This window comes from Bos grunniens, chromosome 27, assembly GCF_055505025.1.
Source record: "Bos grunniens cultivar Pamir isolate PY7600 chromosome 27, Bosgru_T2T1.0, whole genome shotgun sequence".
In the NCBI taxonomy this organism is placed as follows: Eukaryota; Metazoa; Chordata; class Mammalia; order Artiodactyla; family Bovidae; genus Bos; species Bos grunniens.
In genome coordinates, this window is record NC_141191.1 from 15813388 (window position 1) to 15839732 (window position 26345).

At 44.6% G+C, this 26345-nt stretch overlaps 1 protein-coding gene across 3 annotated transcripts in view; it reads left to right on the forward strand.

Moving 5' to 3' along the window:
* The window catches only part of WWC2 (WW and C2 domain containing 2), a 152076-nt gene that overhangs the window by 93443 nt on the left and 32288 nt on the right, over positions 1-26345 (forward strand). For all 3 annotated transcript variants that reach the window (XM_086379907.1, XM_086379905.1, XM_086379906.1), the window contains 5 exons: positions 9529-9608; positions 12969-13098; positions 16093-16239; positions 17255-17328; positions 21412-21654. In XM_086379907.1, the coding sequence (XP_086236033.1) occupies positions 9529-9608; positions 12969-13098; positions 16093-16239; positions 17255-17328; positions 21412-21654 (674 nt within the window). The remainder of the gene's footprint in view (positions 1-9528; positions 9609-12968; positions 13099-16092; positions 16240-17254; positions 17329-21411; positions 21655-26345) is intronic.

Genomic DNA, 26345 nt, shown 5'->3' on the forward strand with positions numbered 1-26345 from the left:
CCCCGACTGGGAATCGAACCCACAGGGAAGTCCTTGGGCTTCATTCATTTTCCTCAAATGAGGTCTATTTCCAGAGCACCCTTTCTCTTAGGTCAAAGCTCTTCAGAATCCCAGTTGAACTCCTGGGCTGTTTCCTGAGGAAGCAGGCTGATTGAGGCTGGACTCCAGCGTCTCCCTGGAGACCTCGGCTCTGAGGAACAGCCAGTGCTTCTCTGCCTGTCAGGCTCCCGGTCACTGCATTCTCCCAGCTTTTCACTTTCTCAATCACCTACGCAGATGCCTCAGAAGGAAAACTGATGCCAAGTTTGGATCTTGCCTACGAGGCCTCTCTTATCATTTGGCTCTTTAATAGAAGTTCTTGCTGTCTTGGTAATTCTCCAGTGTCTCCAAATAGATGTTTGTTTGTTTAACCTCACAACTTTTCTATTTGTTCTCAGAAAACGTATGAAGAAAGTCCGTCTATACTTTCTGGAAGCAAACCTCTCTTTGGTGTGGACTTTGGGGTGTAATTTATGAAGTCACTGTTGGAAGTTTTCTTTCCTGCCACAAGCAGCCCTTTGCCCTGTCCACCCGCCTTCATTTCTCTGTCTGTTCCTCACGGAGCTCGTGGGCCAGTTTGTGGGACACCTCGTTGCTGCGTCTCTGTGTCGTGTCTGTACATTTCTGTAATCTCTCAAGCAGACATCTTATCTAAAAAAAAGACTGGGGTGGGACGACGGGTGAAGGTATGTTGTCAAAACTTACCCTTGCTAAACTTCGGTACTCCCTGGAGCTGTGCCCATCTCCGACGTCACTACGTATTACTGCTTCCCCTTTGAAATTTTAACCATTCTTCACAGTTCTTTTCTTTGAACATAAATGCAGTACCTCATATTGTATATGGAATACCTCAACAGGCTATCCTAATCTGTCCCTTTAAATCCCATTTTAGAAAAGATGCAAACTAAGAGAGGGGTTTCTTAAAACAAAAGCAGGGCTTCCCTCGTGGCTCAGTGGTAGAGAGTCCATCGGCCAACGCAGGATACGTGGGTTCGATCCCTGTTCCGGGAAGAGCCCATAATGCCTCGGGGCAGCCAAGCCCCTGTGCCGCGGCTATGGGGCCTGTAGCGCCCGGGAGCTGAAAACTGCTGCGCCCACGTGCCCTGGAGCCTGTACCCCACAGCGAGAGAAGCCACTGCAAGGAGACCCCCTCACAACTAGAGTAGCCCCTGCCCGCCGCCACTAGAGAAAAGCCTGCACAGCAAAAGCCCAACACAGCCGAAGTAAATAAAATTATTCAAAAAAGAATAAACGAGAGCAGAGAGGTTGCCTCACACCAATAGCCGTCGGAAGGAAACGGAGCCCTGTATAACGGGGAGAGATCCCAGAAGACCCCACGGAGTCACGTCGCCCAGACCCATCGCCTGATGCCGCAGAACCGCTCTGATAAAGCTTATTTTGCAGCGGGTTTAATGCGCACTTAGGAGCCTGTGTTCACCCGTATGTCATCGCTGTGGGACGACAGAGTGAGTCGGAAAGGAGTGCCCTCCTCGACAAGGCAAGCCCCTCAAGAAGGGGGAGGAGGCATTCACGAGTAACTGGAGTGAAAGATGAGAGCCTCTCTTCTATTAAGGAGGAGGTGCTTGTCTAATACTTCCGGTCTGTGAAAACGCCTTTTAATAGGAATGCTTCCACAGCACATGGGCCCTCGTGGTCCACGTTCTCTTGTGATGCTTTTAGCCATATCATGGTTTGAACGTGGCAGGGCAGATGGTGCCCTCTCTCTGCCACGAGGGCATGTTCTGGCAAGGTAGATCTTTGAGAATGCCCCAGGTGTTCTGAAGTGTCTGGATAGCTTGAGCCGAGTTTCATGGATTTTGACAACCTAGCTTTTCTTGGCTGCCTGTCCTGGAGAAGTCCTTGCATGTACCCATCCCTTTCACAAAGTAATGCCACAGAAATTGTTGTGCAGCCACTCAGTCGTATCTGACTCTTTGCGACCCCAAGGACTGCAGCACACCAGGCTTCTCTGTCCTCCACTATCTCTTAGAGTTTGTTCAAACTCATGTTCATCAAGTCGGTGATGCCATCCAACCATCTCATCCTCTGTCGTCCCCTTCTCCTGCCTTCAATCTTTCCCAGCATCAGGGTCTTTTCCAGTGAGTTGGCTCTTGGCTTCAGGTGGCCAAAGTATTGGAGCTTCAGCTTCAGCATCAGTCCTTTCAATGGGTATTCAGGATTGATTTCTTTTAGGATGGATTGGTTTGATCTCTTTGCAGTTCAGGGGACTCACAAAAATAATAACTCATGGATTAGCTAGCTCCTCATTCCTTTGGTGTCTTATAGGACCTGTCTCCATTTTGGGTTCTAGTAACAATTTTTCATACAAAGCCTAGTACTGGTTTCATACCACATAATTTTAACATAACAATATTAGCAGGTGTGCTTTACTTGTTTTCATTGAATTAGAGCAAGTGGGTCAAATGTTTGGAAACCAGGTACATAGGCGCATCAGTCTAAAACATCTGTTTTATATTATATTATGGTCGTAGGTGTTGGTGATCACTGGGCTTTAGTTTCCTCCTCAGGCAAATGGGATGACAGTACTTCCTTGGCATCTAGTTGTTGAAAAGGTGAAATGAATTAAGCTATTTTAATAATACACTCATCATTTTTACAGGTAGTGTTCAATTTTTTGAAAAAAAAATCTTTTTTTAAGATGAGGAATTTAAAAAATTTATACCAAAATTTATTATTTCATTTGTTCATTATAGATACTTACAAAGCCAAAATTTATTATTTCATTTGTTCATTATGGATACTTAGGATAGAGAGTAGAATATCTTACATAAACTAAACCTTCAACTCAACTGATATTTTTAAAAGTTTATAGCAAAAATTACAAATAAATGGGATTTGGTGAAAATTTGATGCAGGAAAATTTTGGTGAATTTTGATTGCTTTTACTGATTGTTTATCAAACTGAAATACAATGTTGGAAGTGTAAAAGCATAAATTTCTTTAGAAATACAGATGCAGTTGAGAAATTTTTTTATTAATTTAGTTAATGTTTTCAGATCTTTTTATATAGATTATTTTTAGTATTTATTGAATTTGGTACAGTATTTTTTCTGCTTTATGTTTTGGTGTTTTGGCTGGGGGGGCATCTCAGGTCCTCACCCAGTGATCTAACCTGCACCCCCTGCATTGGAAGGCAGAGTCTTAACCACTGGACCACCAGGGCAGTCTCACATTCGAGACTTCCAGCATGTCACTACAGCATGTGCTGTATGATCCAGCTTCTAATTGTGTCAAAAAGGAAGCAAACGCTCCTTTGGTTAAATTATTTGCTCTCCATGCAAAATACATAGCTGGTTCCTGGGCACTGCTATTGATAACAGTGTGCTGTCTTTTGTTCTTAAATATATTTACTCACACATTGTTAGTATTAATTCACTTTGAATTGTTTTTAGCAATGGTGATGGACTCAGAAGAGCCATCCACAGTCTCACCTATTTGTAGTTGTGTCCATAGATTCTAAAAGAATAGTGGTTCAACGTAAGGGTTAGTTTGTAACTGTGAACAGAGTTAGCTCGTGTACACGTCAAACAACAGCACTGTAACCGGTGCTGTAACTAACCTACAAAAACCATAACTGTGTGCTTCAAATAGGAAGAAAAATGCCTTCTGAGAATGGAAATTGCTACCGATAGGGATTGTCTCTTGACTAGACATGAGTGACGTCTTTATGCTTAGCTTATTTATTAGGTTTTATGTAGGCCATTTTGCTACAGGTCTAGTTTGTCTTTGCTGACAGAGGTCCATGTAGGCAAAGCTGTGGTTTTGCCCATAGTCATGTATGGATGTGAGAGTTGGACCATAACGAAGGCGAGAGCTGAAGAACTGATGCTTTCGAATTATGGTGTTGGAGAAGACTCTTGAGAATCCCTTGGACAGTGAAGAGATCAAACCAGTCAATCCTAAAGGAAATCAGTCCTGAATATTCATTGGAAGAACTGACACTGAAGCTCCAATACTTTGGCCACCTGATGCAAAGAGCAGACTCATTGGAAAAGACCTTGATACTGGGAAAGATTGAGGGCAGGAGGAGAAGGGGGCGACAGAGGATGAGATGGTTGGATGGCATCATTGACTCAATGGACATGAGTTTGAGCAAACTCTAGGATATAATGAAGGACAGGGGAGCCTGGTGTGCTGCAGTCCCATGGGGTCCCAAAGAGTCATACATGACTTACTGACTGAACAACAAAGATTGTCTTTGATCTTACATATATTATCATACCACTGATAACTAAAACCTTTATAATTGTAGTTTTCAAAAATTCTCCAGGGTTCTAGACCACTCTCTGCTGCTTAGTAGCAGAGTAACTTCAGTGGATTACTGATTCTCTTTAGTACTGAGATCCCTCACTTGTAAAATAAGCATTAAAACTGTATTTGTCTAATAGAGCAGTTGTGAGGATTGAGAGGATAGTGCCTGGAACACGTGAAGCGCCTGGAATGTTAGCTCTCATCTTTACCTCCAAGGAGAGTCCATGTTTTTTTTAGAGAGCCCACATTATTTTAGTCCACAATTTTTTAGTCCACATTTTTAGAAAAGGCAGAGGAACCAGAAATCAAATTGCCAACATCCATTGGATCATCTAAAAAGCAAGAGTGTTCCAGAAAAACATCTATTTCTGCTTTATTGACTATGCCAAAGCCTTTGACTGTGTGGATCACAAAAAACTGTGGAAAATTCTTAAAGAGATGGGAATACCGATCACCTGACCTGCCTTTTGAGAAATCTGTATGCAGGTCAGGAAGCAACAGTTAGAACTGGACATGGAACAACAGACTGGTTCCAAATAGGGTAAGGAATACGTCAAGGCTGTATATTGTCCACCCTGCTAGTTTAACTTATATGCAGAGTACATCATGAGAAATGCTGGGCTGGATGAAGCACAAGCTGGAATCAAGAATGCCAGGAGAAATATCAATAGCCACAGATAGGCAGATGACACCACCCTTATGGCAGAAAGCGAAGAACTAAAAAGCCTCTTGATGAAAGTGAAAGAGGAGAGTGAAAAAGTTGACTGAAAACTCAACATTCAGAAAACTAAGATCATGACATCTGGTCCCATCACTTCATGGGAAATAGATGGGGAAACAATGGAAACAGTGACAGACTTTATTTTGGGGGGGGGTCCAAAATCACTGCAGATGGTGACTTCAGCCATGAAATTAAAAGACACTTGCTCCTTGGAAGAAAAGTTATGACCAACCTAGCAGCATATTAAAAAGCAGAGACATTACTTGCCAAAAAAGGTTCATCTAGTCAAGGCTATGGTTTTTCCAGCAGTCATGTATGGATGTGAGAGTTAGACTATAAAGAGGGCTGAGCACCAAAGAATTGATGCTTTTGAACTGTGGTGTTGGAGAAGACTCTTGAGAGTCCCTTGGACTGCAAGGAGATCCAACCAGTCCATCCTAAAGGAGATCAGTCCTGAATATTTGTTGGAAGGACTGATGCTGAAGCTAAAACTCCAGTCCTTTGGCCACCTGATGCAAAGAGCTGACTCATTGGAAAAGACCCTGATGCTGGGAAAGATTTAAGGCGGGAGGAGAAGGGGACGACAGAGGGTGAGATGGTTGGATGGCATCGCTGACTGAATGAGTGTGAGTTTGAGTAAACTCTGTGAGTTGGTGATGGACAGGGACGCCTGGCGTGCCGCAGTCCATGGGGTTGCAAAGAGTCGGACATGACTGAGCGACTGAACTGAACTAAGAGTCCGAATTGTGCTAAACGTGCCAGTCAGCACTAGCGTTACCCTTTGCTGTGACCTGAGGGTATTTGTTTTTATGTTCTGTGTCCTGCATTGAAACTGGGTTGGAGAATGAGAGTAGAAAACAGTGATAGCTAAAGACGCCAAATGGCTCTCTGAGAAGAAAAAGTGTTGGACACTTAACAATCAAACTCTCTTTTTTAAAAAATACAATTGTATTCTAACAGAGTTCCATTTGCAACTTTGACCTATATAAGAAATAGAAATGGATTCTATTTTATTTTTCTTATTTATTTTAAAATATTTCTGTTATTTATTTATTTGGCTGCACCAGGTCTCAGCTGCAGCATGTGGGAGTTTTGTCAATTTCGGCATGTAGGATCTTTATTTGGCTGAGTGTGGGATCTAGTTTCCTGTCCAGGGATCAAACCTAAGACCCCTGCATTGGGAGCAAGGAGTCTTAGCCCCTGGGCCACCTGGGAAGTCCCAAGACCAAACTCTTAAAAACCAGAAACAATCCCAAATAATGTTGAGTTGGAAATAATACCTGTTTTCACTTATCATTATAATAGAATCAAACATTTTCATCCTGAACAAATTAAAATGCACATTGATGTTAGGCAGCTGAGAATCACTCATGTAATCCATTCAGAAGCCTCCCCAGGATAAAAGCAGTAGCTTCCAGCCAAGTGTAGGTAAAGTAAATAACGGAGGAGAAAGGAAAGCACAGGTACGTCAGTCTCCTCTATCATTGTCACCCAGCACACAATACAGTCTCACGTCACTTAAGCAGAGCAGAGTCTGAGTTGTCAGAAATGTATTTAAATTTTAAACGATCATTAAAAAAAAACTTTTTTTTTTTGGACTGCTCTGGACCTTTGTTGCTGTGGATGGGCTTTCTCTAGTTAGTGAGCAGGGGCAACTCTTCTTGGCAGTGGCCTCTCGTTGCGGAGCACAGACTCTAGGCACACGGCTTCAATAGTTGCAGCACACAGGCTTGGTAGCTGTGGTGCACACTCCTAGTCGCTCCGTGACACGTGGGGTCTTCCCGGACCAGGGGTGGAACGCGTGTCTCCTGCACTGACTGGCAGATTCCCATCCACTGTAACACCAGGGAAGTCCTTAAATGATCATTTTTGAAAGAAATTTGATGGATGTGTCATCGAAGTCCAAATGATTTTCAAGTTTTATGTCTGTGAGACACACTTTTAATTTGGTTGTTCCAAGAGGGCTCAACAGATAGCATCATGTTTCTATCAACTGTGTTTTCAAAGGTAGACACAGGTTTCAGCTCAGCTATTTGAGTTACTATTGATCTTTTGGATTTCTGCTGCTGCTACTATTTTTAAATAAAAATGCTGGTCTTTTTTGGTAGAAAACTGTTTGAGAGTGCTCAGAAGTAGAATCACACGTGGACTGAACTGAAATTGTTGATGGCTTCTGATGTCATAATCTGACGCTAAAACTGGAGTGTCTTCGCTGGACACTGTGCATGAGCTTGTTGCTCTGTGTGAATGTTAAAGCACCTACAAGACCCTCCTCTCCCAGGCCACCCCTCCTCCCTGGCCAGGGTGAGCCTCTCCTCCTTGGGGTCCAGGAACATCATCTGTACCTCTCTGTGTAGTAAGGAATTGGGTCCTGCAACACAATTGTTTTAGTTTACTCTTACTGAAGTATCGTTGATTTGCAATGTTGTTAATCCCTCTTACACAGCAAAGTGATTCGGTTACACACACACAGACATTTATGTTCTTCTAACACAATTATTTCTGTTTCCTTTTCCCTAATAAAACAGAAGTGTGTTAGGGCTCAAACTGTTAAGCCTTCTGGTAAACCCAGCAGGTAAATTATGCAGCATCTACTGTGTCCAAAATCCTGGGCCTCACGGTCTAGAATCATGAGTGTCATACCGCCCTCATCCTCATTGTGAGTCCTCAGAGTGGCTCTTCTCCCTCTTGACTTTTTCCCCTTCTGGTCCACAGTGCTCTCTGTTTCCCTGGCTTCTCTTGCCTCTGCTTCACCATGTCCTGTATCTCCTCCGCTCATGGACCTCTGAGCACTGCAGATGCCCAAGTTGTTCTGTTTTTGAACTTTCATCCCTTCTGCGCACACAGTCTCTCTAGATGATCTCACTTATGCGCATGCATGTAAAAACCGCATCCTTATGTCAGTGACCCTCCCTTCTATATCAGAAAAATAATTGTCTTACCAGAAACCCTTGATCTTCCCCCCCAGTCCAATATTTTTGGGCTTCCCTGGTGGCTCAGCTGGTAAAGAATCTGCCTGCAGTGTGGGAGAGCTGGGTTCGATCCCTGGGTCGGGAATATCCCCTGGAGAAGAGAAAGGCTACCCACTCTAGTATCTGACCTGGAGAATTCCATGGATTGTGTAGTCATGGGGTCTCAAAGAGTCGGACACGACTGAGCGACTTTGCCTTTCACTTTTTGCACATCTTCTCCGTCACCGTCCACACTGAGGCCACCACCCCGTGCTGTTGGTTCTACCTCTGAAGCGTCTCCTGTAGCACGCCCACCCACCTTGCAGATAGGACGGCCCTTTGGGCCACTGTAGTCACCGCAGTGGCCTTCTGCAGCCATGAAGCCGCTCCTGCTCTACAATCCCGCCTTGATTCTCATTGTTCTTAGGAGATTTAGAGATCCTCAGCGTGGCTTCAGGTGCTGTGTCCTCGGGCCTCCTTCTCCGATCCCACCTCCTGCCCACATGGCACCTCTGTAACGCAGCAGTGGCAGCATCGCTAAATCAGACGCCTGCTGAGGTTGCCCTGGCCCCGCGCAGCTTAGGGTGTGTCCCCAAGCTCCACCCTACAGGGACCCTTCTATCAGTGAGGCCTATGGGCCTTCTGGCCAGGGAAGTCCCTCTGTCCCCATTTTATATCTTGAAGTATCCTGTGCTTTTCTTTTCGATCACCAGTGGCAATTGGTAAGGTTTATTTCATTGGACAATTATTTGCTCAATGTCAGGCTCCCTCGTTGTTCTGTAAAACCCATAAAGGCAAAGATCAGATTTGTTGTGTTCACACTTTCAGACCCAGGGTCTGATACACTAAGGAGAGTCAACACATATTTGTGGAATGAGTAAACAGGAAATAAAAGTGCAAAACACACGGAATTACTATACAGCAGAACGTGCTTAAAACTCCAGGCTGCAACTTACTATATGCAACTAAGTTTCTGACACCCATGAGAAGACCTTTAGTTTGTGACTGAACCAGGCTTGTACCATATCTCTGACCTGGCAGGTTTTAGTATTCTTGTTTCCAAAGATAACGGGGAAAAAATAATTGTTACCCATTCGACAACAAATTATTGACCCTGCGGTATCACTCTGCAAGTTTGGGGGCACAGCCGAAGTGATGCCGCTTACTCTGCCATGGGGGACAGCCAGGAAACCAGTACACAGACAAGTTCAGCTCTTGGGAAATACTGCGAACTGAACAAAACAGAGTAATGGCCTTCGTGGGGTGGCCACAGAAGTGCCGCCTGGCACCACCAGTCTTGATGTCCGGCTCAGAGCAATTCTGCTGCATAAAATAATGAGAGCAACTTTGAGGAATAATGTGCATCACCGATCATCTAAACTTACTTACTCTCTTTCCATGGAATATATATCCAGGGGAAACGAGTCAAGTAAACGTTAAACCAGTGGCTGTGTTTACGTGTTTAATAGTTTACTAATAGGTTACCTTTTAAAACTGTGTTGCTAATTATTTACAAACATTCATATTTATATTTTCTCACAAAAGGTCAAAAACCTGAAGCGAGAACTCTCACAGATGAAGCAGGAATTGCTCTATAAAGAACAAGGCTTCGCCACTCTGAAACAGTGAGTATGAAAATACTCAAAAAATACTCAAAAAACTCTCAAATAATCCAAGACCCCTGAGCCAGTCCAAAGAAAGCAGAAGTGCAGATGACATAAGGGTTTTCTCAAAGAGTAGTCAAGTAGGAAAGCTTGGCACCAAAAAAAAAAAAAAACCCACAAGAAAACAATCAACCATAGAACAATAAAAAAACACTTGGGAAAATCTACTATACACTTTGAAAAGGTCTGAAGTTTTCCCTAATAGGTTGAAGACCCAAGGAAACCAAAGTGAGAGACTCAGCTTCATCTCGCAGGCCCACCAGCCGGCCTTAGGTGGAGACAGAGCGGGGAGATGGGGCCCAGGACGAGCTGGGGTGACCAGGTTCTCTTTGGAGCCCAACCCAGGGGGCCTGTCTGCCTCTGATGCCTCCCACCCTCACGGAGCCAGTCAGGGGTGTCTGTGGAGGGGCTAAGTGCGTGTCCGGGCCCCTGAGTTCCCTCTGCCCTTTCCTGCTTTGTGCTGAAGTCCGCTGGACCCCGGCCCCAGGCTGAGCCAGGTCAAAGGAGAATGCGGATGATGGAGGGCAGATTGGAGGACTGGGGCTCCCTGCCCTGTTCCCAGGCCCCGACGTGCACCCAGGCATCCAGCTCCTGCAGCACCCACCCCAGGATCTCCGAGGCAGGGACACGGTGATGGTTCACGCAGCCCACGGCCTCGGGGAGGGCTGAAGCCATCGTCCCTTGAAAGGCATCCGGCGGCCCTTCCAGTCCCCTTCTCCTCTCCTGCTGCCCCACATGGGGCCCCAGCAGTGAGGCAGGATGCACCGGGGCTTCCCGAGAGGCTCCTCTCCAGGCAGGTTTATGCCCTTCCTCCGTCTGCCTCCACAGCATCCGAGGCAGCAAGGTGTCACCCCGTTAAAGATCCCACGTGTTCACTGGCCGGGCCATCTGAGCAGATCGTTCTGTGTGTTTGGTTGAAGAGCTGTATTTCGGGACCCCCATCGCTTCTCTCCGTCACCAGCCACATGACTTTCATCTCAGACACTCACCTCATGTAATCATGACCATGAGATTCTTTTAGATGCTCCCACCCTGGTGGTTCTCCAACCTGACTACATATTAGAATAATCTGAGGAGCTCTTAAAAAAAAACACATGTGTCTGGTCTCCATCCCAAGACCCCCGACATGGTTCCCAGGTCCAGCTCTGTTCAGAGAACCTCTGTGGAGGTTGCAGCACAGCCCCAGAACCTGAGCAGACCTGGCTTACCCTAAATGTGTTGTTTAGTCAGTTGTCCATCAACATACAGGAGGGCGTCAGGGTAGGAACACCAGGAAGCATTTAGCCACACGTTACATACTTTTAAGACACAAGAAATTATAACTCATGTCACCACCAGGATTAAAGGTTAGCCAAACTTACTGTTTTTGTTATATCGATGTAACAATGATATATTGTTTCAAAGCAGTTTGCTTGCAAGCAATTTTTATAGGAATCCAAGGCATGTTTAAGAATCTGTCAATAACATTCCACAAGAAAACAATAGCCATTTGTTGTAGAAACCCAGGCTTTCTCTTGCAGTGATTCTAATCTGAGGAACCAAGAGCAGAGAGATACCATATCTAACGTTAGACGCCTCTCGTGCATCTTAACTATAGACAGAATAAAGCTGTTTTCATTCAAATGTTTACCACCATACTACCAGAAGATTGAATCATAATTGATTATACCCAGAGACCATATTTTTCAAGAAATCACGTTCCTGATACTAAAGGGAATCTTACTTGGGGTTATGACCGAAAATATATTTCAGGAATAAATTTAAGCAGAATCCCGCTGTAGGATTTTGCAACTTCGCACTCACAGTAAAATGGAATAATTTTGTGGAATGTGTACCGATTTAAGCCCCGGTTGTCATTCTACCCGGTGCCATCGTTTATGCTGGATGAATGAATGTAGTTGTATTCTCTGTGTTATTCATTTGAGACTGTGGTCCCGGGTTGGACTTTGGCCCTCAGCAATAGTGTAGCTTATGTGTAGATGGACACCAGCAAGAGAGGCGTTATTTCTGCTTTGGTCCATCCAGTGGCACGGTTGTATATACTATATTATAGAACTGATTTATGATGAGATTTATTTTATTTTCTTAGGTTCTTTCAGACTTTAATCACTTGTTCAGCCCCATAAAATATTTTCTAAAGTGCTACTTGTAAAAATAAGTTATCTACAAACTGCCCTCATTTGAGTAAACTTTAAAAGCATGAATAAGATAATATGACGTTAATTTTTTTTTTTCAGACTATACCCTTCACATTGAAATAAATACAAATTAGTAAATGTTTTAAACCAAATTAGCTTAGAGACAGTTTTCTGTGATTTAATAGGTGCCGTATCTCCGGAGAGTCTGGGAATTAGACAGGACATGCCCGAGACCGTGTGTCATACAGCACTGTTGGCTGGTGGGACAGGGGGGTGGCAGTGTGTTTCTGAAGTAAAGCCCAGGTTCTTCCTAATGAGTCCCAAGCAGCATAGGTGATGATGAAGAACTTTAACCTTTTTTTTTTTTTTAAGAATTAGGTCATTTGGTTGGGTCCGGTGACCCCTTCAGTTACCTGAAATCCTCTGACGTAGGGTGACCCTGGAAACTGGACGTTCAGTAAGCGAGCACTGCTTACCAAGTACTAGTCGGCAAGCTCACTGCGAGCTCTTGATTCAACATCAACGGACAAATGAACACGTCTGCCCTTGCGTCTTGTTGCTAGATTTTAACTCATTCAGCAAGACAGGCAATGTTATCTTGACTCATAATTGTCATAAAAATAGAATACTTTTCATATATTTAAAAAGAAACAAGAAACTAACCAAACAATCCAAGCATTATAGGATACTCACTAGTATAAGCGAAAATCGCCACCCTTTATTAACAGTCACCAGACTGTGCCCTGTGCTAGGTTTTGCACAGACGTCGCGGCACGTAAAATTAGACGGCAGCGATGAATCCCAAGGTTCCTGGGCTTGCCCAGTTTACTGGCATTTCTGTCTTCCTGCTCAATCAGTTCCTCGAGCCCCGAACCTTTGCCAGGATCAGTGTGTGATGAGGTTTGAGTTCAGCCAGCGGTGGGACCACCCAACCAGACTGTAAACAAGAAGCCTGAGCCCGACGCTGATGGCAGTGGGCTGGGTATGAGGTCGGGGGTGGCAGGGGTCTCATCTCGAAGCAGTCAGACGAGAAAGGAGGAGAGACCACCACCCTGAAGCTGCTGTGTGTGAGTCCAGCACTAAACATCAGCTAACCACAACATCCCCACACCCAGTTCCCGCTGTCTGTTTAGCCTGTACTCTGATATTCTTTGATTGTTTTTTTCCCCCTCTCTTTTAACAGAATTGATAAAAAAATGTCTGGAGGCCAGAGTGGCTATGAACTTAGTGAAGCCAAAGCCATCCTAATGGAACTGAAATCTATCAGAAAGGCTATTAGCTCAGGAGAAAAAGAAAAACAAGATCTGATGCAGGTATGTGATAGAACATTTTTTTGGGGTCAAGTCAAACTACTGCTACCTTCTTGGGCCTCAGAAATTGTCCTTGAGCAGAAAGTTCTCCATCAGAGTCTGGACGGCCCCTTTCCACCACAACCCCAACCCCCCCACCCCCGCCTGCATCCCATTCATACGGAATTTGGTCTCATTGGAGATGGTTACAGATACTGAGCCAGCCGCTACCTTGGAGGAGGACAGATGGGTTCTAAGGCTCTGATATGCTTATTTGAAGGCTGGCTTTGGGTGACCTTTGAGACAGGGGCTGGTGGATCCTGGAGCCTGTGTGTGGAGATTGGTGTCTTGGTGTGCCCTGCAACTCACTGCAAACTTCAGGCGGAGCCCTGATAGGCGGGGTTATCTAAACCAGTGATCCTTAGCCCAGGATACAGAAAGGGCATGTCACCTGCCATCAGTAAGTAGATAATAGGCCTTGAGAAGTGGGGGAGGGGTGCGAGGAGCTTAGAAAAGTTACTCCCCACCCCAGGAGATTCTCAAGTGCTAGCTGGGAGTGGCACGGAGAGATGCTGAGCCAGCTGGGGGGCAGCTGTGGAGTCACCTGCGAGACAGGCTGACGGCACTAGATGCCCTGGTCTCACCTGTACATGCCTCACCGTACGACCTGAGCTCCACTGACCCAGCCCCACGTGTAGATAAAACAACTGTTGCGCGAGCAGTGTTCTGCTTCTGTATATAGCACATGCGGTCAGGTTTTTTTTTAAAGAGGTATCTCTTCCTCCTCCTCCCCTCCTTCTATCCCATAATTATCACAAGCACTGAGAATTCTTTGTAATAATTCAGATATTTGGAATTCTTCACCTGGCTGGGTTAGGATTTAGTCTGTGTCTTTCGAAAAATGTTTCAGCCCATGGTGAACAGAACCTCTACATTTAAATAAAATATTGAGCTACTTAATGTCAGTTTCCAAAATTCTGGTTGAATACAAGTATATATTCTTGAACCCATATAATTTTGCGTTGGGGGATTTTTAAAATAGCTTTCAAGAAGCAATTAAATATAAAAGACAACAGTAATAATAGCAAATACTTAAAATACTGACTTCGAGCCAGACGGTCTTCTGCCTGTTTTGCATAGAAGTACTTCATTTAATTTTCACAGTAGCCCTAAAGATAGGCTCTGTTATTATTCTCAACTTACAGACACGAAAACCACAGTACAGCGAAGTTAAGTTACTGAAAGTCACACAGCCGATACCGAGGTTCAAACCCAGGCAGTCTGGCTTCAGAAGAGATGGTTCTAACATACATGTAACGCATACAGAACTTTACTTGGACACGCTTTTTGTTGTTGTTCTACAGTGAGCCTGCTGATTAAATCAGTCATCCCTGGAAAAAAAGTTAATGGTTCTTGTACAGATTTACATTGGACCTTCATAATTTACCAATTTTAGGTCCTCTTTGATTCTTCCTGTAAACTTTGAATTTATACGTAGGCCAGATTAAGTTTAAAAATTAGATAACTTTTAAATTACTAAAATATGTAAAGTAAGTAATAGATCTAGAAATCAACAACAGAGCTGAAAAGGACTTTAGATATCTTCTGTGACTTTCAAACCTCTTTGGATTTGACCCACAGTAAGAAATATATTTTTCATCAAAACACAGTAACACAAATATCTTCACCTGTAGATATACACACACACACCAGATTTCACAGAAATGTGCTTGCTTTTGATACTAGTAATATACGCTTGCTTTTGATACTAGTAATATACTTTGATTTTATTTCCTAGTCTCCTCTATTTCATTTTAAAACATACTAGTCATGTGCTACTAAATTAATTGAATTCGCGGTCATCCCAGATAGGTTTGAAAAATATACATCTTTTCACTGTTCACAAGAAAAATGTAGAAGAGACTTGTCCAAAGTCTTTAAAAGGATTCTTTGTTCTTTTTTGTAATGTATTATTCCATGTGACCATTTATGTTTTATCCCTCATACATTTTGTATAAAAATATATATATTTTGTATAAAAATGCCTTTGAAAGAAAATAGAGGTTAGGTGAAAAACAAGTATCAGGTCTCTGATAGTCCTAATTTCTTATCATGAGGATTTTATATATCAGGAATAAATCCTGGCTCTTCTTAAAGCTGATAATAATGAGCTTCTTACATTTTTGTTAGTGTTTTGTAAGGGGGGGTTGTTGGTAGAAGTTTAGATTTTTCATTTTTAATGCTATCACTGGCTCACATCTTCCGTCTAAAATAAACTCCCTATATTAAACCTGGATGCTGACAGCAGCCATGTTCAGTTGTAATTATGCACTTTCCCAAAACAAACATCATTGCAGGTACTGATCAACTGCAGCTTCTGGGCCTCAGTTTCCTAATCTCTAACATCTATGTGAGCTAAATAATCTCTTGGATCCTATCCAGATATCAAATGGCATAACTGTAGATATCTTCTCAGTAGGAAGTTTGCCTGTTTTATCTAAAATGAGATTGCATTACAGGTATCCCATGTCTCCAGAATTTCTACTACATAAAATGGGTAGCCCTCATTAAAATAGACTTTTTAACAAATTTTTCAAAAAGAGAAATGCATTTGTATGTATAATGGAGTCACTTTGCTGTACAGCAGTAATTACCCTAGCATTATAATTCACTATACTTCAATTAAAAGTTAATTCAAAAAAATTTTTAAATAAGAAATGCATCTATTAAATATAAAGATACCATGATTCACAGGGTGAAGAATTCCCAGGCTATCTTGAGAAAGAGAATATAGCCTGTTTTAATATGATCTCACATATTTTCAGAGTCTGCATGTATGTGCAAAAACTGTCTTGTACCCTTATTTTTTTCAGTCATTTAAAGTGATAAACACCCACTAAGATAAAGGAATTGTTGTTTCCACTGAGATTAGCTCTTTCGACGTAATTTTTCCCTGGCGGGGAAGTTTCACCCTCTTCAGTGCTCGGCTCTACGACGTGCTTTGTGTTTCCTGAACAGAGCCTTGCTAAGCTGCAGGGGCGGTTTCACGTGGACCAGAGCATCGGCACATCTGAGCCAGACCTGAGATCCAGTCCCGTGAGCTCGCGTCTCTCCCTCTCCAGACAGACCCTGGACGTAGGCTCACAAACCAGCATCTCCGGCGATGTAAGTCATCCGTGTGGAAGGGCCCTGATTATAGCGTCGCTGGCAGATGGGACGGGGGCCAGAAAAGGGGTGCAAGTTCCGGCTGTGTGCATGCAGCATTTCGTACTCATAAGACTGGATTTACAAACCTTAGCCTTATCTTTTCTGCCTAGGTGCCAAGCATATCAGAATCTGTCCAGATAAATAGCTTGGTTCAAACTTTCTCATACTGTATTTATTCACAGACCCTATTGAAAGACAAGAGACACGTGAGAATTTAAGTTTTCCTCTTAAGTTTAGAGCCTTGGAAATTAAGGTCCTTCCAAATACACATTAAGGCTAATGAAAAACATAAATATATGCCTTTAAAAATGAAACCAAAGAACTTGTTTTTACACATCTGAAGTTGATTATATTAAAATGTTTGGTGGTTTATACCTGGCACTTGAAAATATTTAATGTGGTTTGAATATTATTACCAGTTTATAGTCTACCTTTTGGGACACCATTAGCAGATATTTACTTTTCAATAAGTTCCCAGTAATTTTTGTGTTCTTTGAATTCTGTGCTATGAAAGTAAAACAGATAGAGATCAACAGTAGCGCTTACCTGTTTGAAAAATTAATTTTTGAAGTAATTTATTTATGTTTATGCATTTGGAAGTTAAATGATGGAAATTCTGGCTCACAGAGACAAGGAAATTAGTTCTAGTTCATAAATTTTTATTGACCTGTACGCCCTTCATAAACTCTTAGACACCAGAAGCATTTACCTAATTTTTTTTTAATCCTGATTTTAATGTGTAGAGAAAATGATGTTAAAGTCTTTGAAAAAAATTCAACAAGCTTGAATTAAAAAGAAATGTTTTGTCCCCACTGAGACGCGAAAGTAAGTGCCTTTGCAAACTGGTGTTCCCAATTTCGATGCTATCTTCTTTAGCTTTTCAATTACTCGTACTTCCTAGAAACAAAAGCAGTTTTACTTCATTCATTAGCAGAGTTAATTGACTTCTTCCCCTTTTGTTTTTTTTAACTAGATCGGAGTGAGAAGTAGATCAAATTTAGCTGAAAAGGTCAGGCTGAGCCTCCAGTATGAAGAAGCCAAAAGAAGGTAAGACCAGGGGACCGTGTGGCGGTCAGTGGTCAGTGGGCTCACCCGGCGTTTTCCAGAATTCATCTTTATTCCTCTGGTGACATCTGCTGGGCGCTCACCATGCGTTTTTTACTGAGATCACCTTTCAGATCTTGGAATATAAAGGTTGTGGGGTCTCCCTGACCCCACCCAAAGCCAAAGAATGAGGAGAATTCATGAGAAGGGCAGGAATGGAACTGTGCCGTTCTTCCTGGAAGGAAGAAGCTTTAAGGCTGTACGGTACCTACTCACAATTTAAAGTGAGGAAGTTGGTTCCCCAGACAGTGCTGCAGAGACTCGGGTGCTGGGCTTGGTAGCAGCTCGGAGTTTGAAGGTAAACAGCTTCAAGCACCTTCCTTGGTGTAGGAGGGAAGCCCCCCGCTGGCGTCCTGGGGGATGTCTGGGTGTCACTCAGCTCTGGTCGTGGTCCCTCCTTTACCCTCTCCACTCTTCTTCAGCACAGCCTCACTGCCTTTTCCTTACCTGTGCCTCCGGAGAGGGTCTGGGAGACTCCTCTGTCCTCAAGTTGGCGACAGACTGAGCAGGTTTTCATAACATAGGAACTGTGCTTGTTCTGAGAGAGAGGGTCACACCGAAACCCTTCATCATTTTGCTTTTAAGAGTGTGAGGATGCTGCTGTTCTGTTATCTAGGAAGGCACTGGGGGCACAGGCCTGTATTATCAGAAGCATGAGCTGCTCAGCTGAGAACGTGCGTGGTTTCTCACTGCAAGGCAGCCCAGTAGGTGGATATTGAAGTACATCTGTTAATACTGGTGATGATGAGAATTTAAAAGTCATTGGCTAGGGGCTTCTTTGGCAGTCCAGTAGATAAGACTTCGTCTTCCAATGCAGGGGGTGGGAAGCTGGGAATCCCATAGACCTCGCAGCCAAAAAAAAAAAACTCAAAGCATAAAACAGAAGCAGTATTGTAACAGATTCAATAAAGATTTTATAAAACAATCCACATCAAAAAAATAAATAAATAAATCTTAAAATTAAAAAAAAAGTCACTGGCCAGATTTCTTAGAGGTTGTCTGGCTTTAACAATGCCATTATTTGATCTGCCTCAATCCAATATTTGCCTCTGCGTGGCTTCTGTTACTAATATTACTTGGTTCTTTGATTTACTGAAAGAACTGTAAGCTTTGTTCCACAAATTATTAACCACCGTGAGCTTGAGCAAGTCACTTCGCCTCTCTGAGCAGCATAATACCCGGCTAATTTTAATGCCTGTAAAGTTTCCCAGGTGGATTGTAAATGTCTTGAGGGTAGGAAAAGTGTCGTGCACCGCGTTGTCTGCTTCTCATGTCCGGGACTGGCGGTTCCCCTCGACCAGGACTGAGGGCTCCTTTGTGCTGTTGCGGCCTGGGGACCTGGGAGCCTGTTCGGGTCGCTCAGGTTATGAGCACAGCAGCCCCCGAGCCGCCAGAACTCCTTGGCTCCGACATAAACAAAGCCAGGATCACTGTCTGGCTTTCCGAAGGAGAGCAGCCGTAACTCAGAATTAATCTTGGGGAGGCGAGCCTCATCCCCCTTCATCCCTGGGGTTTGACTTGGCTTCCGTTGGGCCAGCTTGAGCTTCTGCTGGACTCTGGCTCCATCTGGAGCTTACGCAGCACTTGTCTTCTGGGTGTTCCCAGAAAGCGTCACGGTTTCTTGCCCAGATTTAGCGCACTCCTTCCAAATCAAATTCAAGACCTACCTAATGCCCGATCCCACAAGCAACAGGTGCTGTTCTTTCTTTCACTACATCATTGCCCGCACTTCAGTTGTTTAGTTCAGTCCCATCAAGACTTAAGATGTTGGTTCTTTCCCATTCGGTTGCATTGCTGTTTCTGTTACCATTCGAGGTTTTGCTTTAGTTACTAGTGATTCTGAGGAGATGGTAAGTCTCGGAGGTTTCTGTGTGTGTTGAAAGTGCTTTTTCTTCCTTAATTCTGAATGAGTAAAGAATTTTGTGTTTACTTGTGTTTGGGTTGTGTTTCTCGGAAACCTGTTTTCTCCTGCAGCCTTTGTTTTACATGCTTAATGAAGCTAATAATATCATGCTTATTTAGCATTTTGATGATTAATTTTCCAGTACGTTGAGACAGTTGTTTACAGTTTTGTGGTTAAAGCTGAAGAATAGCTGATGTTATATCTATCATAAGTGCAGACGACAGGTGAAAATCACAAGTACATTTTACACACAGCACAGTTTAAGGTGGCAACTTTCTTTTTAACTCAAACAGGAAACTTAAGGCATAAGAATGTGGAGCTACTTCCCTCTTGGTCCTGATAACATTTTTCAATCACCTTTTTCTTCTCTTCTACAACTTCTTCCATCTAAAAGTGGGGGCAGGCACCCCCTTTTCTCTCTTCATCATCTTCTGCTATGTGCTGTGATAATACCAGAGTAATCATCCAACATTTTGAAATAGGAATATAGGGTTCCTAATGCCAATATCAGTTGTGTTCATAGTTTACCTTTTTGAAAGATATTTATTTATCTATTTGTTTCGCTGCTCCAGGTCTTAGTTGTAGCTTGCAAACTCTTAGTTGTGACATGTAGGGTCTGGTTCCTGGTTCCCTGACCAGGAATCGAACCCAGAGCCCCTGGTTCCTGAATCTGGTTCGATTCCTGGGTCCCTGACCAGGAATCGAACCCAGAGCCCCGGAGTTGGGAGTGAGGGGTCTTAGCCACTGGACCATCAGGGGAGTCCCCATAGTTTGTCTTGGTCTTGTGCTTGTGGTCAAAACAGCCAAGTGCCATTCTTCTCGTGAACAGTCCCGACAGCCCTCACAGTGCCCCAAACCAAGTTATTGGATTCGGGTGGTCATTCTGATTGAATCGGAGTTGACTTGATGGTTGAGTACGAAGCTCTAGACACGGTGAGGACTGGGATCAGCAAAATCATGAAGCTGGGGAGGAGTCCCTTGGCTGCGTTTTCCTCCTCCCCGCACTCCTGGCCGCGTCGCTCCTTCCTGCCACCACCCCGGTAGGGCCCTTCCTGCTGCCGCTGCCAGCTGCCAGCTGTGTGCAGAGCAAGACCAGGTCGACGCATGTCCATGGGACCGGCTCGTGGCGTACACTCCGCCCAGGCCCGGAGCGGGAATCAAGCTCCCTGTGCACGGCCCAAGGACATGGCTGGAGGAGGCCCAGCCCGCCTGCTCTTCGCTGGCGATGCTGGAACCTTGAGGGGCTGCCTTGGTAGTGGTTCCGGGTGGCCCAGCCCTGTCTTCTCCCCTCCCCCGACTGGCTGATCTTCAGTTGCTGCCAGCGTAGCCCGGGTTCAGCATCTCAACCCAGAGGAAGCGAGCCAGCATGACAGCATTTCAGGCGTCACTCACCAGAGTTGCTGGTTTGTTTATTTTTTAACAAAGTCCTCAGGTGTTCCTCCACACATCAGGGCTGACTGGTCCTCTGCTTCTTAAGCATCTGTGTAGTTTGACCTTCATCCTTCTTTTCAGGTAGTAAGTGTGATAACCTGGATTCTAAAGGTGGGGAGGGTGAGGCGGATGAGAAATAAGTGTAGCATCAGCTCAGGGACCCGACTAGGGGCTGCGGTTCCCTCAGCCTCTCACCCACCCGTCACAGCCGCCCCTGGGGGGTCAACCCCAAACTTAGCCTGCCTAGTGTTTCCCCGCCTTGGGACTTCTTGGAATGTACATGGCCATTTTATTTTATTCTGTCTTATTTTCTTTTCATAATATATACATTTTATAGAAGCACAGTTGACTCACAGTGTTTCAGGTGCACGGCAGGTGATTCAGTTATACATACACACATATATTATTGGGGGTGGGGGGCTTCCCCAGTGGCTCAGATGGTAAAGAATCTGCCTGCAATGCAGGAGGCATGGGTTCGATCCCTGGGTTGGGAAGATCCCCTGGAGAAGGGAATAGCAACCCACTCCAGTATTCTTGCCTGGAGAATCCCATGGACGGAGGGGCCTGGTGGGCTACCATCCATGGGGTCACAAAAGAGACGCACCTTAGCGTCTAAACCACCACCATATTATTTTTCAGATTATTCTCCATTATAGGTTCTTAGAAGATACTGACTCTAGGTTTTATTTCAGTATGGCCAACCTGAAAATTGAACTGTCGAAGCTGGACAGCGAGGCGTGGCCTGGGACGCTGGACGTAGAGAAGGAGAAGCTGATGCTGATCCATGAGAAGGAAGAGCTTCTGAAGGAGCTGCAGTTCGTCACCCCACAGAGACGCACGCAGGATGAGCTGGAGAGCCTGGAGGCGGAGAGGCAGCGGCTGGAGGCGGAGCTGCTGGCCGTGAGGGGCGTGCCCAGCCAGGCCCTGGCCGAGAGGTTCGTCCCCGCCTCAAACGCACCTGCCCTTGGTGGACCGAGAGCCAGCACAAAGGACTTCCCCCCCGTAGAGCAGTAAAGCACACTCTCCTTGGGCCCCTTGGCTCCTCCACAATTGTTGAGAACGTGAAAATGCCTGAGACAGATGTTGAATAAGTAAGGAATGTTGACAGAAAACCAGGAATGCAGTCTGATAACAGTGGCTGTAAACTATCACACTCTGATAAGAGAGATTATCTGGACTGTTAGAGCAGCCCAAAGCTTCCTACTCTGGGCTTTATTACTCACAAGAATGCAAAAGTTGATTGCTTTTCAGTTCACAAGGAAAAGACCTCTTGCTCCCTTTGATATTTCACCAGGTCACAAGACGTTCGCTTGGACTTTGTCAGTTGAAAACCCTCATCTGAAGCAGGTGGAAAATAGAAAGGAAAATACTTTAAGCCATTTTTAGATCTTCCTGTGGGAAGGTGTAAATTAATCATTTGATCTTAAAAAAAAAATGCAGTTCTGTAAACAGATCAGCTGCACTCTCAGGCCGGGGGACGCATGTGTACAGGTTTGCCATGAGGCCATCGCCCTCCAGGGTCCAGGCCTCACTGACAGATGCCCAGACCCGTTTCCCTGTCTCAACCATAGGCCAAGTAGCCCTTTAGAACCCCACCCTGCACCCATCATTTAGGCCCACAGGTAAGGAGCAGAATGAAGGGCAAGAAATTCACATTTGCATATTTCAGGTGACCTGGAAGTAAGTTTAGAATCCCCAGCCATAATCCAGTCCCTTTTTTTTTCTTTTTTTTTTTAAACTTCTTGGCTTCTTGCATGCCTTGTCCTCTATACGCGTTTAAGGTTGTGTGTTAACATAATACCAAAGCATTTGAGAAGTAGAGTGGTGGAGAAGGTGGGGATGGTGGGCAGGGAAAAGCAGCTCTGACATTCCTAGTCACGTGTTAGCGTGGGCACCTGTTTAATCGTGACCATGTGAGGAGCGTTGGCCTCCGTGAGTTAAGGTGCTGACGGAGATGACTCGTGGCTGCCCGTCACAGCTTTCGGGAGCGTGAGAAAGTATCCAGGGGACCTGTTACAGATGACAGCCTTTCACCGTCTTAAATACTTGTCGTCACTCCCCTGCGTCTCCTCCCCTCCCGTGCTGACATCTCTAGTCTTGTGAGCTGCAGGCTCAGCCCACAGGCAGGTGTGAGCCGGGCTGGCCAGGTAGGGATCCATCTGAGCAAGACCAAAAGGAACAAAATGTAAGGGTCAGAAGGCAGACTTAAGTTGTTTCCCTGAATTATCTTGATGCTCTTGAGTGTCTGTGTCTGTGTTTCTTCAATTTCAAGATTTAAGAGATTCTCAGGTGAGATTCTGGGTCGTTACTGACTTGTGGTCTCTGCAGGAGCCCACAGAACTCACATGAATTTTCAGCCGGCGGGTGAGCCCCCAGAATCCCCCAGCCCCAGTCCTTGAGGCGTCACTGACTCACAGGACCAAGGAGATCAAGCTCGCCCCCTAGTGGTCATAAAGCGCATCCGGCCGAGTAATGCTCCTTGTGACCCGTCTCCCGCAAAGAGAAAGGGCTCTCAAATGAAAAAAGCCTTCCTATGCATCTGCCTGTCCTTTCCTTACAGTTACTGAAATTCCTTAAACCCTGCGCTTTCCTACAGCTGATAAGATCTTAACATTGCTCCTTCTTTTTTCGTAACTCTTAGAGGTTTTGCCTTATGTCTTGCCAAGATGTCTTCATTCTCTTAATTATATGAATATTTTTGCCACTGGTTCTGAAAAAAAGGGCTTCCCTTGTGGCTCAGCTGGTACAGAATCCGCCTGCAATGTGGGAGACCTGGGTTCGATCCCTGGGTTGGGAAGATCCCCTGGAGAAGGGAATGGCTACCCACTCCAGTATTCTGGCCTGGAGAATTCCATGGACTGTCCAGTCCATGGGGTCACAAAGAATCAGATATGACTGAGCGACTTTCACTTCACTCACTGAAAAAAAATTTGTAGCAAGTGGGAGGGGTTATGAATGTAATTTTGTTTTTTGGTTTTTTTTAATGGAAAAGGAACTTGTTCCTTCTATAGAGGATATGCGCCTTCACCCTGGGGACACCGGGGCAGAGCTGAGGGGTATGACGAGCCGTGGTGTGGAGCCGTGGGACCATGGGAGGGGTCCTTTGAGGCCAGATGGAAGAGATCCTTCTCACTCAGGAGGACCACCAGCCCCGGCTGGAGAAGGGTGAGGGGAGACAGGGCTGACCTCTGAGCAGCATCTTGGGCCCTACCACAGAAGAAGGGGGAGAGGTCACTTCCCAGGAAGGAGACTGGGAACCAGCTCCCACCGGGAGAGGCTCTGATCCCATCAAAGACAGGAGGTGGGGCGCTTGACCAAGGACAGTGACAGCCGTACCCACCTGGCGGGGCTTCTGTGACTCCTGGAGCCTTCGTTAAGCTTCTCTCAGTGACCTGCTACCTAGACACCTGCTGGACGGGGCCTGGGGAGGGGGTCCCAGGCTCTCCAGGCAGCCTGGGTGGAATGGGGAGAAAGAGCTGGGGCCTGCCCTCCAGGAGCTTAGGGTCCAGTGGTGGGACACAGGCCAGGCCTTGGGGGTTCAAGGGAACCAGAAAGGGTCCAGAAGAGCAGCACCTGAGCCATCATCAAGGGAGGACACGGGGACCATCAAGTATGACTGACTAGAACAGAAAGCTTCGAATTTAAATTGCAGCATGAAACACACTGTCACACTGAAGCCTCCTTCGGTTCAGTTCAGTCGCTCAGTCGTGTCTGACTCTGTGACCCCATGGACTGCAGCACGCCAGGCCTCCCTGTCCATCACCAACTCCCAGAGTCCACCCAAACTCATGTCCATCAAGTTGGTGATGCCATCCGACCATCTCATCCTTTGTCGTCCCCTTCTCCCACCTTCAGTCTTTCCCAGCATCAGGGTCTTTTCAAATGAGTCAGCTCTTTGCATGAGGTGGCCAAAGTATCGGAGTTTCAGCTTCAACATCAGTCCTTCCAATGAATATTCAGAACTGATCTCCTTTAGGATGGACTGGTTGGATCTCCTTGCAGTCCAAGGGACTCTCAAGAGTCTTCTCCAACACCACAGTTCAAAAGCATCAATTCTTCAGTGCTCAGCTCTCTTTATAGTCCAACTCTCACATCCAAACATGACTACTGGAAAAACCATATCTTTGACTAGATGGACCTTTGTTGGCAAAGTAATGTCTCTCTTTTTAACACACCAGAAAACCTTCGTATATGTGTGACACTTAGTTTTAAAACTTACCTCAAAAGTACTGCTTCTATATCAGGTAGATTGAAGGACTTTCTCCAGACCTTTGTGTACCTTCTAATTCATCTACTTTGAATTAATATTTGTCCTTGTTTTTGTGTATATGTAAGAGATTTTAAAAAAAAATAGGGACCATACTCCTTTTCAAAATACACCTGTGAAAGCTGTGAATTAAGAATTTATCACCCTTTGAAGTACTAAACAAAATGACAAGAGTTACTTTTTTTTTTTTAATTTTAACACAGAGTGAAATTGTGTTGGTTGACACATCCAAGGATAGATATCTATAAATAAAATATGGGCATGTTTCCTCGCTGCCTAAAACGTACATAGGATTTCAAAGAGGTTGAAAAATTAGGGAAGTTTTCTTTTTCTGCAAAGAAAAGTAGCTAATTTTTGTATTGGCACCTTGCAGGGTGTGCTGAGGCTCTGAACACGGGAGATTGGTTTTGATGTCTGCGGAGTTCTTTCACGCACGTGGCTGGCTCCGTTTGATCCCTTGCACAGCCTTAGCAGGTGGACACGGCAGGATTATAATCACCATTTTACAGATGAAGTCAGGAACCACAGTTAGGTGACTTACCGTGAGGACACGCCAGTAAGCAGCCCACCCCAGAACTGAAATTGTGGTGATTTCCTGGGTCCTTTTCTGCTCTTTTCAATGATGTCTAAAGACCCTGACGTAGACAGTATGTTTGATGTGTTTTTAAAATGGCTTACTCAAGTACACAATCCCATAATACTTGGATTTTTTTTTTCAGTCTCATAAAAACTTGTTCAGCTGAATGTGGATTAAGTTTCATGAAAATCCAGTTGCAGGTGATAAGAGGTGCTGTCGATGGAAATCACTTTTATGTCTTTTGCTTGCTCAAAGGGTTAAGCCAAGATTAGCTCACACTGGGAATATGGACACTGGACTAATTTGTTTCTTAATCGCCAGAATTCTCATCAAAATGAGATTGGAATTCTTGTCACTGAATATGATTTCAGAACAGTCCTTACCAAATTCCATGCTCAGATGATCTTTCCTAATTCCTGTTATTGTTGTCAGATGTTTTAGTAACGGAAGCGGAAGTCACAAGCCTGCAGAAGGATCCTTACTCTTTGCTCATCTCCTTTGTTTTCTTTTCCTCCCCACTGTCTTTCCCTAATTTGTGAGTGTGAGGGTTTTTTTACTCATTTAAGAAAATTTTAGAATACCAGAATTCTACAAGTTCTAGTAACACTGGCCATGTGGACATCTCTCCCCCTTCACTCAGTGGCTGTGGATGGCTCTGACCATTTTCCTTCTGATGGGTGGTTCTGTTTTCTCTGTGTTGAGTTCATTTGGATTTCACAAGGGAAAATAATAAGAATCTTTTTATTTTCCCTTCAGTTTCTATGCTTATCGTAGTTATGTCG